Here is a 16,508-nt window from a genome sequence, read left to right as displayed (position 1 = left end):
AACCAGAGTTGAAGCAATTAAAATCATGGGTGTTGAAGAGATCAGAATTGGAGAAGTGCACATATCTTGACTGAAAGTTATTAGAGATGGGAGAGGAGAGGCCCTGTAAAGATTTAAAAACAAGGCTGAAAACGTTATAATTGAAGTGTTCCTGGACTGGGAACTGACGTAAGTCAGCAAGCACAGGGATGATAAGTGGCTGTGACCTGGTCAAGTTAGGATACAGGGAGCAGAGTAACTGAGAGAAATTAATTGTTAAATGGCTGCAAAGTGCTTAATGGAAGACTGTTAGCAGAACTTAAGGGATCATTCGTGAGGCGGTGCAATAAGGATAAAATATTTAAATAGTGGAAGATCATAGGACGCGCTGTCCATAAAACCAAAAATCTAAAAAAAATAAAGGTTAAAAGGAGCTGATGCACCAGATCTGAATTTAAAAAAAGAAAATGCACATGTAACACTTGTAATTTGTATGATTGCTGAATCTCATCTCTTTCCCGCCCTTTTCTCATAATTTCTTGCTCTAGCCTCATTAAAATGGTTTATCTTTTAGATTTTAGTGCTGAAGACTACAAGCTTAAAGAGTCATAACCTATCTTTTCTCTTGATCAGCACTTGACCATAATTTGCATATTTCAGCAATTTTGGTTCTTATTGCAGATTTGCAGCCTTTAAAATTTTTAAGTTTCTATTTTTCTTTGGCTGGGGGATTGATCCCCTTCCTCAGAAGAACTACAACCTACAAAAGACAAGTGGAAAGCTTTTTAAAGACATTGGTAATGTGTCTTCTGAGCTGTGCCTGCATATCCCTGTTAAAGCAGATCTTGAAGCCATATTAATGTATTCTCTGTCACTTTTCAATAATTTTATTAGCTGTGGGCATGAACGTTACAGTTTCTAACCTTGTCAAAGCAGATCAGATTAAGTTGTCCACAGATATTTATCCTCTGCGGACTGATACAGGAAATGCCTAATTTCTTCAATCTTCGTTGTGCAAACACAATCCCAGCAGTCAGTGCTGCTGGAAGAGCAGGTGGAACCGTAATTGTGATGATATCAAGTGACTCAATAATGATTGTGCCAACTCCGACCTGCAACCAAAAAAATGGAGATTACTTTCAAAAACACGTGACAATAAAGCAAATAAATTTGAATTTTCCGAGATGTGAGTGAGCAATATTCTGAATAACTGCTTTGCCACTCAGCCATTGAATTATAGAATCCCTACAGTGCAGGAGGTGGCGATTCGGCCTATCGAGCCTGCACTGATCCCACCCAGGCCCCATCCCCCCAGGCCCCATCCCTGTAACCCCACATATTTACCCTGCTAATCCCCCTGACACTAAGGGGCAATTTAGCTCCACATATTTGGACTGTGGAAGGAAACCAGAACACCCAGAGGAAACTCACCAAGACACATGGAGAACATGCAAATCCCACACAGACAGTGACCCAAGACCGGAATTGAATCTGGGTCTCTGGCCCTGTGAGGCAGCAGTGCTAACCACTATTAATTACAGATCTAAAAATTCAAATTTGAATTAACATTCCAGATTTATTTCTGGTGAACAGTCTCTAGTAACATAAACTATATAATGGTGGTAATGTTTTTTAAACACTGCAAAGCATTTTCAGTTGATTATCTTAGTATACAGTTTCTAACTATAAATTTTGAAAAAAATGCATGCATTTTCCTCCCTTGAACAAATTAACTAAGTGCTTAGAAAAGAGAAAAAAGACCTACCCCGTTCAAAACACTGTTGATAATTGTGTATAAAAATCCAATCCCTGCGACACCAACAAGGCAGAGTAGGAAGAGGTAAGCATCTCTGTACAGTTTGAAATCTGTTGGCTTTGGATACAAGATTGAACGTACAAGTTGACCTTTTGTGGTCCCAAAGCCTTTGAAATAATTAAATATTATAATTAGTTTAATGCAGTACAATCCCACTCTCATATTTATTTCTTTGCATAGCACTAACTGATACAAAAAAACTAGTTTTATAGCACCATACGTCTAAAGTTGCACATCTCTACTACCATATAAACATGTGTAAAAGTCGACCCCATGATTTTTGACCTAAAATAATGGTCGCAAAATAATCAATTTTTACACAAGTAAGAAAGATAACTTTCTGAATAAACACCTATGTATTAAGGATTACGTGGAGATAGTTACAAAGGATTAAACAGGTGAATCATAATCTCTTCAAAATTGAAGTTCTTGAATAAAATCATTTTATTGGTGATATTAGAGGATTCCATTTCTTTTTGTCCTCCTCCTTTTCCATGTATATGGTTGGGCAGTGGGTACGTGGAGGTTGGTGAAAATTAGGATGTAACTAAAATCTGAAGACACTGTTGAGATTGTCCAATGGCAGGCTGCCTAAAAGAAACATGGGCAGAACCTTCCAGTTGGGTCACAATCCTGAGATTGGGTTTAAATCTAGGTTGAAAAGTCAGAAGTGGTGGGATACCTTTCCAATTACAGACAGAGGACTGATTATGGAAGCAGGAGGCTCAATAGGAGAGCCCAGAGTAATGGCCAGTCAGCAGCCCCAATGCAGAGGTAGGTGCCGCTGGGGCAGGCAGGAAGCCATGAGGGTGCTTCGAAATGGAGGTGCCATAATAGGAAAAATATTTTTTTTCCTGAAATATGCAGCTTGTTCTGTGTTCCCTTTTTATACATTCTGGCCTTTACTCACTATTTTTATTATTTTAATTTTACTTTTAATTAACATAATCGAATTAAATCAATTTCCTGGGTTATAAATTTTCACATCTCTGCAATAAACTTGTCACCAAATATGTATTATTTCTAATTATGTGGACTGGCTTCAATTATTTCAACCAATCTATTAGAATAATTAAGTCCATAATCTCTATTTATACACATACAGATGTCATTCACATGAAAATTTATCACAGTGCATACAATATTGGGATTCTAGCCAGTCATAAGTACATTACCTGTTCTGAAGACAACAGCTTTGACAAGTTCCCCTGTATAAAATCGTGTCTGGATTACAGTACTACCACAGAAGAGTGTGTGCCGTTTGTGTTTTTCTGGATTGTATATTTCATCTTCTTCGAGACCTTTGGAACTCATAATTGGATTTGGTAAACTGATTTTTGTTACAGGAACACTTTCACCTTTATTAAAAGAAAAAGAAAGGATTTCTAATTCAATCCATTTATATACGATATGCAAGAGGGGATTGTAAGAGGACACAAAAGAGCACATTAACAAAAATTGTGATTCCAATCTCAGCTGCAGCAGGCACCAGTGCGCGTTCCCGTGAAATTGCAAGCGGTAAGCTTGTGTATACGCAGAGGTGGCGCACATGCATACGCAGAGGTGGCAGTGCATGCCTTTCTATGTAGGAAACATGAGAGTTTAGCCTTCCTTCTATCAATATTCTAACACATCTAGTAAAGTGAGAGTCCTTGGTGCAATTACACTTGTGTTGTTGAAATTAATTGTGATGTCTCCTGCACTGGTATATGCCAAGTTGCAGATGAATGAACTTTCAGGGTCACAAACCACAACTGGATACACAAACAAATTCACGCTTTAGGTAAACAAATTTGTGATGGGGGGTGGGGTGGGGGAGGGGGTTGTGGCAAACAACAGGAGTGGACATATTTTCATTTTCCACATCATTATTTTAAAAATCTCTGAGCAGCAACTAATGCAGTAGAAATGTGCCATCAAGAAATTGTATTGAGTATGCGGAAACAAATTTAATTTCAGAAACTCCACAACATTTTAGAATGTACTGGATTCAGCCCCATAAATGTATAACCAAGCTCGAGTTAAAGATTAATGGCACATCTATACGTCTTGTGGTTTCTGGAGGATTTCCTATTCTGGCTATTTGAGTGGGAGGTAATTTTAATTAGAACTAAACTGAGATTCTTAAAGGATAATTAATCTTCAGGAATAGTACAAAACCGGTGACATTGGCTGTTTTACACTCAGGCTGACTAGCATAAGAACAAGAATATTCAGCCCTTTGAGCATATTTCAATAATCGCCAAGCTGTCTCTCAACCCCATTTCCCATCTTTCATTGATAGTTAATGCCCACGCCTAATAAAGAGCTGTCACAGGTTTTGTGCAATTTCATCAGAGCCAACAAAGTATCTGTCTGACAAGATAGAGATCTCAAAGACAAATATTGATCTATTGTTAAATTAAATGGCTACCTAAAATTCGATGGCTAAGTTTTATATTTCTTGAGAATACCATACATCACTGCAAACTATCTTTAAAAAAAAGCATCCATAACGACTCGCATATTGAACATCAGAAATAAGGCAAGCCAGTAAATTGACAACACCGTTGAATGTCCTCACCATGTTATTCTATACTTCACTACAATGTATTCACAATTCTTTTAGCATTGCATATTAGAATCATGTACAAGTACAAAAAAACTCTGCAGCACATTTGGCCAATCCTAAAAATTAAAATTTATCAGTCGCCCACCCCTTCAAATACGTATCCAATTCTCTCAAATCTTCTCCACAATATTTGCCTTCATTATTTCCCTGTCTGTTCAATACATTCACCATTCCCTATAAAGCAGTTAGTTCTAAACTGTTTTTTTATCTTCCCTCTTCTGCACAAGCCACTTCCTTGGTTTGAGAGTTTGTGTCATTCTGAAAGATATCAGGGTTCAATTTCCTTACACCTTTTAAGAATAATGAATAATTGAATATCTTCCGAGAAGAATTTTTTAATAAACATAACCAAAATTTTCAACAAGTACCACAGAACTAGAATACGATTTCATTTCATCCTTCATTTATTAATTACCTGTTAACATGCTTTCATTAACAACGCACGTGCCACTAAGCAGCACTGAATCACAAGGCATTATGGTCCCATGAGTCGGAATGACTATAATGTCACCAGGCACCAGATCTGTAGACAAAGTTTCTTCTATTTCTGAAAAGATTCAGAAAACAAGGCATTTAATTCTTATTATACACTTATAAAGCAGCTATTGTACAAACCACTGCCATAAATTTTTAAATGCAAACCCAATCACACCAGATGAACTAGCACAAAAATATTACAAAAGCATTTTAATTCCCTGTGCTCCACAAAGTTTCCAAACTCAACCTCACTGCTTGGAGGTATGACAAATAAGTGCACTTCTTATTTTATATGATGTCAGATATTTTGCAGCAAATGGATTTTTAAAGTTGGCTTCGGCCATTATTGTCTTTTTCCTTCAGTGGAAATGGTGACCAACATATTTTAATTGGTTGCAAATAAAAGGCCTCAACAGCCCAATTAACTGAGGCTGTGTCGGTCCTAACAACGTTTTTTTGTTCACAGGAACTAAGTCAAAAAATTATTTAGTGATTGGGATAGCCTAACGAAATGTTAATTTTTGCAAGAGATAAAATTGATCTCTCTTTTGCTAAACCATTAAGGGAAAATTATAAAGTTAGCAGCAAGCCTTCTTATAATACACCTCAAAGTGTGAAATTAGTCAAACACAGTCTATTTTATTAAGGAAATAGATCAAGTAAAGCCTCCCATGCTACAAATCACAACCCTGGTTATTTTACCTCGATCTAAATTCAGTTTACAGATGAACTTTTTGATTATTCACTTACATTCTGCAAAGAATGTCATCCAAAAAACCTGTTGCTGATTAAACACTTTAAAAAAAAATTTCAACATTTGATGGACAGATTCTAGTTTAATTATTTAAATAATATGCTAATTCAGTGTTTCACAAAATCATATGACTTCTATATTAATTAAAAGTCTGTATATTAAAAAAGTCTAACCAAGTAATTACAATTTGTACACATTAATCGGATATTACACAACCTTCCTTCTAGAGGAGACAGAGGAGAGTGGTGGTCATTCCATGTACTTTCCAGTAACTAATAAAGCATGCTCACAAGCTCAATTTTTAAACCTGTGCATGCTAATCCATTCAGGTTCCTAGAAAGATACTGGTTTTGGATCAGGGGACATTTAGTCTGCTGAGCGAAGCCACTTCTTCCTACAAACACAGGGGCCCATATCATCCGGATCGGCGGAGATGGGATGCAAGTTGGGAGATGCATGTCAGGGTCCCGCAGAAATCCCGATACACAGACATATGCTGTAATTGCCCTGGAAGTTCAAAACTCCAATGGGCTGATTTCAGTGCCCAGAAACACCAGCCAGTGTAACAGAGCCAGCCACCACCACCCAAAATCACCACCTCTCCATACCCACCCCCACCCCGAGCCAACCTGACTCACTCCCAGAATATCCTGACGACTACCAAACCTCCCTAACCACTATCATAAACCACACAGCAACTGCCATGGCCAACCCCCTGCAATCAGACCTGGCAACACCACCCCCCCTTCCCCCCCCCCCGTCCCCACCTGGACGACCCACCTCACTCCTCCCCACTTACCCATTCATTTACTGAAAGATCTTGATCTTTAAAAACTTACCTGACTGCGACAGCTACAGTTATGAAAAATAGGGATGTCCTCCTTTCTTCCATTTCTTGTTGTGTCTGACAGTCTTCTGCTGGAGAGGCTGTACTAACCCTGCTGTGCTACAGCCGGGATTAGAAGACACGGCTGAAAAATCATAAAAGGGTCGGGTCGCAGAAAGTTTTGTGGGCAGCATCAATGTGCTCAGCATCGACCCTGACTGAAGATTTAGGCCATGATAAAACTTTGGCCTTTTCCCAAAAACAATATAAGGAAGGCATTCAACAAAGATTAGGGATTTCAGACAAAAAAACTGAAGGGAAGATTTGTCACTAGAGCACTTCCGTTTAATCCTAGCAATTGAATTTAAGCCACACTTGGCAAGATTAAAGTATATTTATGTGGTAATGTTTGAAATTTGCTTATTCCCTCAGTTTCAAACTGGAGTTCAACCTGGAAGGATTTCACATTCCTAAAATATCAGCTTAGTTATTTAACGTTGTAAGTAAAATCCCACCACTTCCAATCATTTTAGAAACTCACTTACCACTGTTTGCTCTGCAAACTGAAATTCTGATAATGCTGTGGGCTGCTACCATGTCGTGCAACATAACGTATTGCTGAAAACAAAATCAAAACAATTAAAATGCATTATAATTGTACAGTTACAAATATATCTGCAAACATAACTGAACTCCAAGTTGCTGAGGTTAACTCGTCCAGCCTGTAGGAACATAGGAATTCTTAGATGCAAAAAGACAAAGGGCCTGATTTTACCAAAACTTCGCGCCCGAAGTTGGGCGTCGGGCCTATACCGCGATCTGCACCCGATTCTGAGAAGATCGCGGCTTTACCAACACCTGATTCGGGCGCAGGTCTGGAGCGCGCCCAAATCGGGCGGCCCGGCGATTTAAATGCATTAGCATGCATTTAAATCGACTTAATGAACCGCGCGCCCAACTCTACTGCCAAGTCCCACTTTACCGTCTTCTGGCCCGATCCGCATCTGCGCTGTTACCCACCTGCAGAATAAAAGTCTGAAGTCGCCGCTGCAGCCTCCGAAGAGCGGGGTCAGAGACTGCAATGGCTCTCTGACCCAGGTCATCCTCTGGTCGGGGCAGGGGGGGGGGGGGGGGGTGGGAGGAGGAGAGGGGTGCGACGTCTCATTCCCTGGGGGGGAAGGGGGTGTGACATCTCATCCTCTGGGGTGGGAGGGGAGAGGGTGGGACGTCTCATCCTTTGGGGGGGGGGGGGGGGGGGGGGGGGAGAGGGGGTGTGACGTCTCATCCTCGGGTTGGGGGGGGGGGGTGGTTGGGAGGGGAGGGGATGTGACATCTCATCCTCTGGGGGGGGGGGAGGGGGGGGCGGAGGAGAGGGGGTGTGACGTATCATCCTCTGGTCGGGGGGATTCCGCTGCCTGTCTGCGGCCGATCCCTCCTGGCACCACCACTGGTACACTACCAGCCACAGCCATCTCTCCCGCTCTCTCACACCTGCAGGGAAGAGTAATCTGTGGCTGGTAGTGTACCAGTGATGGTGCCAGAAGGGATTGGCCGCAGACACGCAGCGGAACCCCCCCCCCGACCAGAGGATGAGTCGTCACACCCCCTCTTCTACCGCCCCCCCCCGGGATGATACGTCAAACCTCCTCCCCACCCCCCCAGGGATGATCGGAAACACCCCCTCTCCCCCCCTCAGGGGATGATACGTCACACCCCCTCTCTTCCCCCCAAGGGGATGATCGGTCACCCCCCCCCCCCCACGGAGGATGAGACGTCACACCCCCCCCCCCCCCCCCCCCCCCCAGACCAGAGGATGAACGTCAGAGAGCCGCTCTGCTTTTTTTCGTGCCCGGGCGCACTGTCAGATTTTTTTTTCAAACTGCGCGTGCGCAGTTCAGAGCTCCGATCGGTCCGCCAGCGCTACGCTCCACCCACAGCGCGGATCAGGCTGGAGCCGAGAAAACGTGTATGGGCGCGCTGCAAAGAGGATTCCGGGCGCGGATCCGTATTACGCCCGGATCCTGCTCTTAGGCTCCAATTGGTAAAATCGGGCCCAAAGGCCCATCAATTTCACTTTATTCATCCTGTAGTCACATTTTACAATTAGCCTAGAACAGCATCAGACAATGATACGAGAAAAATCCCCAGAGGACAGAAGTTTTGGGAACAATAGCTCTAAAGTGACCTGTTTCTTCCCAAATACGCTACATTTACCACATGTCATATCTCAACTAACTCATGTACTGAAATGAAGTGTGTGGGAAGGTAGTTAAAATTGCTGCAGAGCACTTGGCACTTCATTCAAACTGATCATCATTTAATCTTGCAGAAGCACGTCTGGGAAAAATACACGCAAATCAGAATGCTGTAACATTAGAGCCTTCATGCAATTTGAACTTAAATTTGTATTAACTTTTAGTGTCAAGCCTGTTGGTAAAGACACATGGGATGGGTGACTCAGAGCTACTGAAGTACCATAAAAAGGGGTATTCAACTGCAACTAATTGAATCATACGAAATTGGAGAGGCAGGCCATTAGGGGAGGCAATGGCCTAGTGGTATTATTGCTAGACTATTAATTTACCAAGCATTGTCTTGACATTGGAGCGATACATAGCCCAGTTAGTTTTGACACAGCAGTCAACAATAACTTATTCCCTTCATAGATACTGCTGAGCACTCAGGAGATGTGCTGGAGCATCACTTTTATAGTAATGCACTCCTTGACATTATCTGTCTCATAAAGGCCAATCCTTTCTCTGAATCCTAAGTCAATGAGTGCACAGTCATGTGATGAATTCCATATCGATTTGTGTTCTGTGACTTCACAGAGGGAGGAAACCGGAACATCCAGAGGAAACCCACGCAGACACGGGGAGAACATGTCGACTCCGCACAGACAGTGACCCAAGCCGGGAATCGAACCTGGGTCCCTGACGTGGTGAGGCAGCAGTGCTAATCACTGTGTCACCATGTCGCCCCCAAGTTGGAGGCAGCCTGATGACTGCTACACCCTGTTGTCTGGGATGACTTTGGCAGCATCCTCTGGAGACCCAAGCACGGGAGGGGTTCCGGTTCGAGGCAGGTTCACCCTCCCAGGCCTGACCTTTTGGAGTAAATGGGGTCACAAGCAGAGGGAAGCCTGTTGTGTGTGCTGAGCCCTCCCCAGTCAAGGGTTTAAAACACCACTTGTGCAGGATCTTACAAGAGATGGTGATCATAAAGTGTCTGGCAGATATGCAGTGCTGATATCCCATCTGCTGCTTGTCTGTGACATACTTGTGGACACTTACTCAACTACCTAATACCCTTACGTGTGTGTTAGTTTGGAGTGAGTAGAAGTTTCATTTACCCTAGTGGTGTGCATAAAATAATTTATTTGTTTCCTGCACTTTAATGTTCCTTTTCTGCTGGCCACGTGTGGTGACATCCCCGGCAAATTCCTCCCAGATGTGGAGATGCCGACGTTGGACTGGGGTAAACACAGTAAGGAGTCTAACAACACCAGGTTAAAGTCCAACCTGATGTAGTTAGACTCCTTATTGAAATTCCTCCCAGGCCAGTGTGATCAGGTGGGAGGACCTCCTGCTCCCATTCCTCAGAAAGAGGACCTCCTGCTTTTTCTGCACTGCCTGGAGGGGAATCCCCAGGGAGACCTTGCTGAACCGTGGAGCCAAGGTTTGTCACATTTGGGCACCACAGTAATGCGGAAGTTCAAAACACAGCTGGCTTATAGTCAGTGAATATCTGTGTGGGTGCTGTTTAGATACAGTGCCAGGACTTTCGATGCCACGAGATTATGGCGGGGTGTACAAATTCCTGCCATGAGAATCGACAAGCTCCTTGTTGATGTACAATTAATGGGTGAAAAAGCAGAAAATCAGGTGCAAAAATCCATCCTGCCAGTCAGCAGGAATCATGTGGACTTTCCTGCCTGCCACTTCACTGAGTCTCTAAAATGGAAAATTCTGTCTAAGATACCTGTTTAATCTCTGCCATTTTCTTATTCCTAATTATAATTATAAATATATAAAGTGGGTCCACTTTCATCCTTGCTAAAGTTTTCCTTTCCATATATCTGTAGACATTTTACAGTCTGTTTTCATGCATCTCGCTCATTTATCCTCATAATCTATTTTCTCTTCCTTTATCAGTTTTTTTTTTCTGATCTCTAAAATGTTTCTCTCGTGGTTGGATCACCTTTCTTGCTGGTTTTTTTTGTGCCGCAAAGGAATGTAGATTTGTTGTAAACTATGTATTCATTCTTTAAGTGCTAGTTATTCTGTCTACCATCATACCTTTAATGTAGTTTCCCAATCTACCATAGCCAACTTGCCCCTCATACTCTTATAGTTTCCTTCGTTTAGATTTAAGATTCTAGTTTTGGATTGAACTACATCACTTTCAAACTTAACACAAAGTTTGATTTGATTTGATTTATTATGTCACATGTATTATACAGTGAAAAGTATTGTTTCTTGTGCACTGTACAGACAAAGCATACCGTTCATCGAGAAGGAAACAATAGAGTGCAGAATCTAGTGTTACAGTCATAGTTAGGGTGTAGTGAAAGATCAACTTAATGTGACGTAGGTCCTTTCAAAAGTCTGATGGCAGCAGGGAAGAAGCTGTTCTTGAGTCAGTTGATACGTGACCTCAGACTTTTGTATCTTTTTCCCGACAGAAGAAGGTGGAAGAGAGTATGTCCGGGGTGCATGGGGTCCTTAACTTTGCTGGCTGCTTTTCAGAGGCAGCGGGAAGTGTAAACAGAATCAATGGGTGGGAGACTAGTTTGCGTGATGGATTGGGCTACATTAACAACCTTTCAATCATATCATGGTTACTCTTTCCTACAGGTTCCTTTAATTAGCCCTTTCTCTTGCACAATACTAGATCTAAAATAGCCCGTTCACTAGTTGGTTCCTCAACATACAGTTCTAGGAAAAAAGTTTTATACATTCCAGGAGCTCATTCTCCACAGCATTAGTTTATCCAGTCTACATGTAGATTGAAGACCCCATGGTTATTGTATTACACGTTATATGCATCTCTAATATCGTAATTTAACCCAGGCCCTATATTACTACTATTGTTTGGTGGCCTATAAGCAACTCCTAACATTTGCTGCCCCATGCTGTTTCTTAGCTTTACCCAAACTGATCTTTAAATCCAAGATCCTCTCTCATTAATGCACCAACCTTGTCCTTTATTAGCAACACTATTCCACCTCCTTTTCGCCTATCCTTCCTAAATGTCCAATTAAAAGTTGACTGCACAACCTTCAGTCAACTAACAGTTTTTTTTAAATTAGACAGATCTTCAGTGCATCTCAAAGCCATCAAATATACAAATAGTGGATTGCCTGTTACTTTGCTCAGGCTAAGTTCAATAATATAATGCTTTATACCATGCATTTATACGATGCATTATTCTGTTGTTAACATGGAGTTATGTTTTGAATAGCATATGAATTTAACATTGCTATGTCTAAACAATATAGTACTTCAGATCACTCAAAATGTAATGGTAATTCGTAAGGCAGTTTTATGGTTTGGGAGATGCTTTGCATTAGAATAAAGCAATTTGAAATGCCGGCCTTCCTTACTTAAAAGAAAATTATACTCATCTGCAATAGACAATGTATCAACGCTACTCGCAAACCTTACCTTTCTGATAGTGTGCAGGGAGGTCACTATTGATACAAGTGACATGATGACAATTGCCACACCATAATAATAATAGCCATTAAAAGTCCAAAGAATAACACTGAAGAGTTGAAATATATAGAAAGGATTAAGCACCTGAAAAGAGAAACCCAAATTATGCACTGTCAATTGCTTGCTCTCAAAAATTATACCTTTGTATTTCACATAACAAAACCTCAAATTTATTTATAAACATCGACATAAAAATTCATTCTTGTCCACATTTTCTGATTGCAAGCAATTAAACTCAGGAAAACACTATATAATCAAACTACTTGAATCTGATAGTGTCTTATCAGATCCAAATGTCCCAAGTGATGTACAGGATGAATTACTTTTAAGATTGCAATGATTTATCAAAAATATTGAAAAGATACAATTTGTCCATAAAGCTATGTACTAAACCTGTCTGACACACAAAACATTGAAGTCTTCAGTGAAAATGGTAATTAAAAAGGATAAATTGTCTTAGGCCTGGCATATGTCACAAAATCACAAGCATGTGACCCACAAGTTATACTTCTACACGCTTAACAGCCCAAATAAAATTGCTATCAATGAATATTTGGCAAATTAACCCATAGGTTTCCAGTAGAATTTTATCTTAACGAAAAGAATGTCATTAAGTTTGATTGGCTTCTAATTGCTAATGAAGTAATTACAACAGACTAATTTGCAAATACTTTCAAAGACTCACCAACTGTAATTTCCTCTTAATCACAAGTGCACACATGTAACTTCTTCATTTGCAACAGCAGACTATTGCTCAGTTATGTTCCATTGCAGCTGTTTTTGCTGTTCTACCTTCCTCTCTACTTTCCAAAATTTCCTCAAAAACTTTCTTTGGCACTGTATATCTCTCCATTTTGCTCTAACATCAGCATGCTCTTTTTAATCTCCTATCGTACCTTTATTGTTGCTCCCTGTGCACTCAAAAACCCAGACTCGCTTTTTCAAATGAGGTGCACTATAATTGGGAAGTTCTTAAATCCCATCATTTAATATAGAACATAAATCTGTATTTGAAACTGCAGACAAGAGAATAATTGAATTATGATCTACATCAAGATTTTCCATTTTCAACTTGGGCTATGTAAATTAAATAATACATTTTCAATAATGTAAATTGTTATATTGCAATATTAATAATTTAAGCTTTAAAGCTTTTTAATACTTTTATTCCAAACATATTTCTGTATAATCAGCATCTGATGTCATCAGAAGAAAAGATCAAGAAAATAACAGGAGCGAAGTACCTTAATCAATTATTTTGCATTAAATCATGCCAATCAAAGTCAGAAACTAGTGAAGTATGTCACAAGAAAGCAACTTAATTTAAGTTACTTTCTCAAAAATATAAATCATCAACGGTAGAATTTAAGCAATTTTTTAAAGGATACACATCAAAGCAGGAACACCGAAAACAAATAAATCGAGTGAATTTACAGGATCAAAACTTGAGCAGTGTCAAAAATCTGCGTGCAAAGTTCATTTTCAAAATACATTGGATTGTAGTTTGCCTATAGCCCAAAGCATTCATTCCTAAAACATTCATTCATATTTAGTTAGAGAGGGTTTCCATGAGACCAACCAGTCATCCACATCCTCAGAAACTGCACAGAATTAGTGTAATTGCCATGATAGGACTGATTATAGGGGAGGTGATGGCCTAGTGGGATTATCGCTAGACTATTAATCCAGAAACTCAGCTAATGTTCTGGGGACCCGGGTTCAAATCCCACCACAGCAGCTGGTGGAATTTGAATTCAATAAAGAATATCTGGAATTAATCTACTGATGACCATGAAACCATTGCCGATTGTCAGAAAAACCCATCTGGTTCACTAATGTCCTTCAGGGAAGTCTGCTGTCCTTATCCGGTCTGGCCTACATGTGATTCCAGAACCACAGCAACGTGGTTGACTCTCAACTGCCCTCCAAGAGCAACTAGGGATGGGCAATAATTGCTGGCCAGTCAGCGACACCCACGTCCCACGAATGAATAATACAAAAAGATTCCTAACCTATTGTAACTTCACTGGACTACATGCTGAAATCTTTCTCTTTTTCACTTTCATTCATCAATCATTTCTAAGTTCATCAGCAATCTAGGTGTCAGGACATCTTTATTCACATGGATAATTAATCCAAAGTAAGCTTGCAGGCAGAGAACATGTGCACTCAAAGATGTTTGCTGCTTCAGAGTTAACATGTGGGGTCCTTGATGGTATCATTTTACAACTTTAATTTACAGCACTTATTGTAGGTATCAATGGATTTGTTTTTAAGTGTAGATACTGCAAGTTATCCTCAAGTATGAAAGTGATGTTCCTGCCTAGTGGTGCTATGCTTCCATCAAAGCGATGTAGCTGCATCTCAAGTACATCTGCAAAGCACCTTTTTGTTAATTGTGCAAATTAAAGCAGAATAAAAGTATCTCTCTTACAATTCCCAACAGCGAGGATTTGGGAGAAGAGCAACAAGACAGAAAGAAAACCAAATGGATTGTAGCACCCAGCTTCCCACTTCTACACCATGGAGACATGCACTTCCACAACATTAGAGCTCCAGCTTTGGATTGGGTCTGGATTTTCAAACAGGAACACAGTTCAAGAAGAGGATGAGGAAGGGAGTGGGAGGTTCGGGGGGGGCAGGTGAGGCACCAAAGGATGAAGAGTTTGAGCAATAAAGACTAGGTAAACCTGCATTATACTGCCTGCAAACAATTGAGGTGCTTAAAGTAACTGAGGAATCCAGAACAAAGGGGCATCTCAGGATCTGAATTGTTTGCATGAAAAACAGATCCAGGAAAAATGAACTTCGTTACACAAAAGAGTTGCAAGAACATGGAATGCACTACCCAGACAGCTAAATATGCAATGTCACCTAGGTGTTTAAAATAGAGATAGATACTTACTTAGAAAGCAAAGACATCATGAATATATAAAAAGACAGGGAATGGGATTAAATAGAAAGAGCTATCATAGCAAACTGAAAAGGCAGAATCGGGTCAATGGGCAGAATAGCCTGCCCCTCTTTTCACCCCATGCTTCTATACTGAATTATTAATAATCTAACAACCACACTGGGATTTAAAAGATGTGCAATATCAATGGACAAATCCCCGTTACAGTTTTTTTTCAAATACTCACCTCTTTAATTAAGAGTTTAAATATAGAAGGCACTTTGACTTCAACTTCATTCACACCAAAAAATAGTTTTCTGCACAGAAATAAAAGTCAACCATACAATTTAGTACAAAAATAAACATATTTCTATAAACTCTCTAAATATTACACAATCACAATTTGCTCCTGGTCAAATTGTGCTCCTTTTCAAGAATTAATGGCCAACATAGATTCAAAACATTTTGGAGTATATATTTAGTACGCTGTAATTCAATTTTTTTGAGGTAACGAGAAGTTATTTGCTCATCTATTTTGCAGCAAACATCATTTTTCAAGTTAAGTTGTCTTTTGCAAGAGTCTAATTAATCTTCTCAAAATAAAAATATGTGGATAAGTAGAAATGCCGTATTTTATAAAGGATGGGCCATAAATTCCTTGGAGTGGCAAGAAACTACCATTGCCACTCCATGCCCACTTACCTTCATCAAATTTCTTCTACACCTGTCTTACCCAACCTTCTGAATCAGATTGGGTGAGATCCAGACAAAGCAGGTATCTCTGAAGCCCAGTGTGCAGTCCAGCAAGTTGAATTGAAGGTGGGCACACCCTTTTTTTTTGCACATCAACTGCTGTAAAGCAGTTAAGTTTAATGATCTACTTAAAACTGACAGACCAGGAAGAAGGTAAGTGCGTAAGGTACGTGGATCGGATTTGGGAAGTGAGAGAGATCAGAGGGGTTGGGGTTGATCAGACATTGAGGGTTGGACATCAGGCATGGAGGGGGGCGGGGGTGGGTGGGTTGAGTCAGATGGGTGGGGGGGGGTCATCAGTGCGGAGTCCGGTCGCGAATCAGGAGGTCTGTCAGGGATTACAGTCGGGGTGGGGAGGGTTAAAAAGGTCCCATGGTGGGGGAAGAAATTTGGTGCGTGGGGGTCTGTCTGGGTCTTTACAATAGTTATCCAGAAGACTGAAGAGGTTTTGATCTTCTAACCTTTTCTGAGTAGCCATTGGTGTAGCACAGCCAGAACCATCCAAAGTCTGTGACTTAAATCACATCTTCCAATGGTTCACAACGCAGGGCAATTGTCCAAGGAGTTTGCACATCTGGGCAACTGCCATGTAAATTTTTAGCTGTGAAGTTCCAAGAGGGATTGCCCATGGTCGGATCGGGATGTACCCCAAGTGCCCAGAAGTTACTGCCCGATATATTTG

The 16,508-nt window shown here is 40.6% G+C and overlaps 1 protein-coding gene across 3 annotated transcripts in view; it reads right to left on the bottom strand.

Annotated features, from left to right (window-relative positions):
• The window catches only part of atp13a3 (ATPase 13A3), a 127,977-nt gene that overhangs the window by 55,336 nt on the left and 56,133 nt on the right, over nucleotides 1-16,508 (bottom strand). For all 3 annotated transcript variants that reach the window (XM_078207725.1, XM_078207717.1, XM_078207732.1), the window contains exons 7-13: nucleotides 15,321-15,390; nucleotides 12,130-12,264; nucleotides 7,009-7,081; nucleotides 4,822-4,953; nucleotides 2,971-3,153; nucleotides 1,745-1,902; nucleotides 903-1,091 (exon numbers count right to left, since the gene is read on the bottom strand). In XM_078207725.1, coding sequence (XP_078063851.1) covers nucleotides 903-1,091; nucleotides 1,745-1,902; nucleotides 2,971-3,153; nucleotides 4,822-4,953; nucleotides 7,009-7,081; nucleotides 12,130-12,264; nucleotides 15,321-15,390 — 940 coding nt within the window. The remainder of the gene's footprint in view (nucleotides 1-902; nucleotides 1,092-1,744; nucleotides 1,903-2,970; nucleotides 3,154-4,821; nucleotides 4,954-7,008; nucleotides 7,082-12,129; nucleotides 12,265-15,320; nucleotides 15,391-16,508) is intronic.

The sequence above is a fragment of the Mustelus asterias genome, chromosome 3 (assembly GCF_964213995.1).
Source record: "Mustelus asterias chromosome 3, sMusAst1.hap1.1, whole genome shotgun sequence".
Classification (NCBI taxonomy): domain Eukaryota; kingdom Metazoa; phylum Chordata; class Chondrichthyes; order Carcharhiniformes; family Triakidae; genus Mustelus; species Mustelus asterias.
The sequence above is the reverse complement of the archived record's forward strand: the minus strand, read 5'-3'. Positions and strand labels throughout refer to the sequence as shown.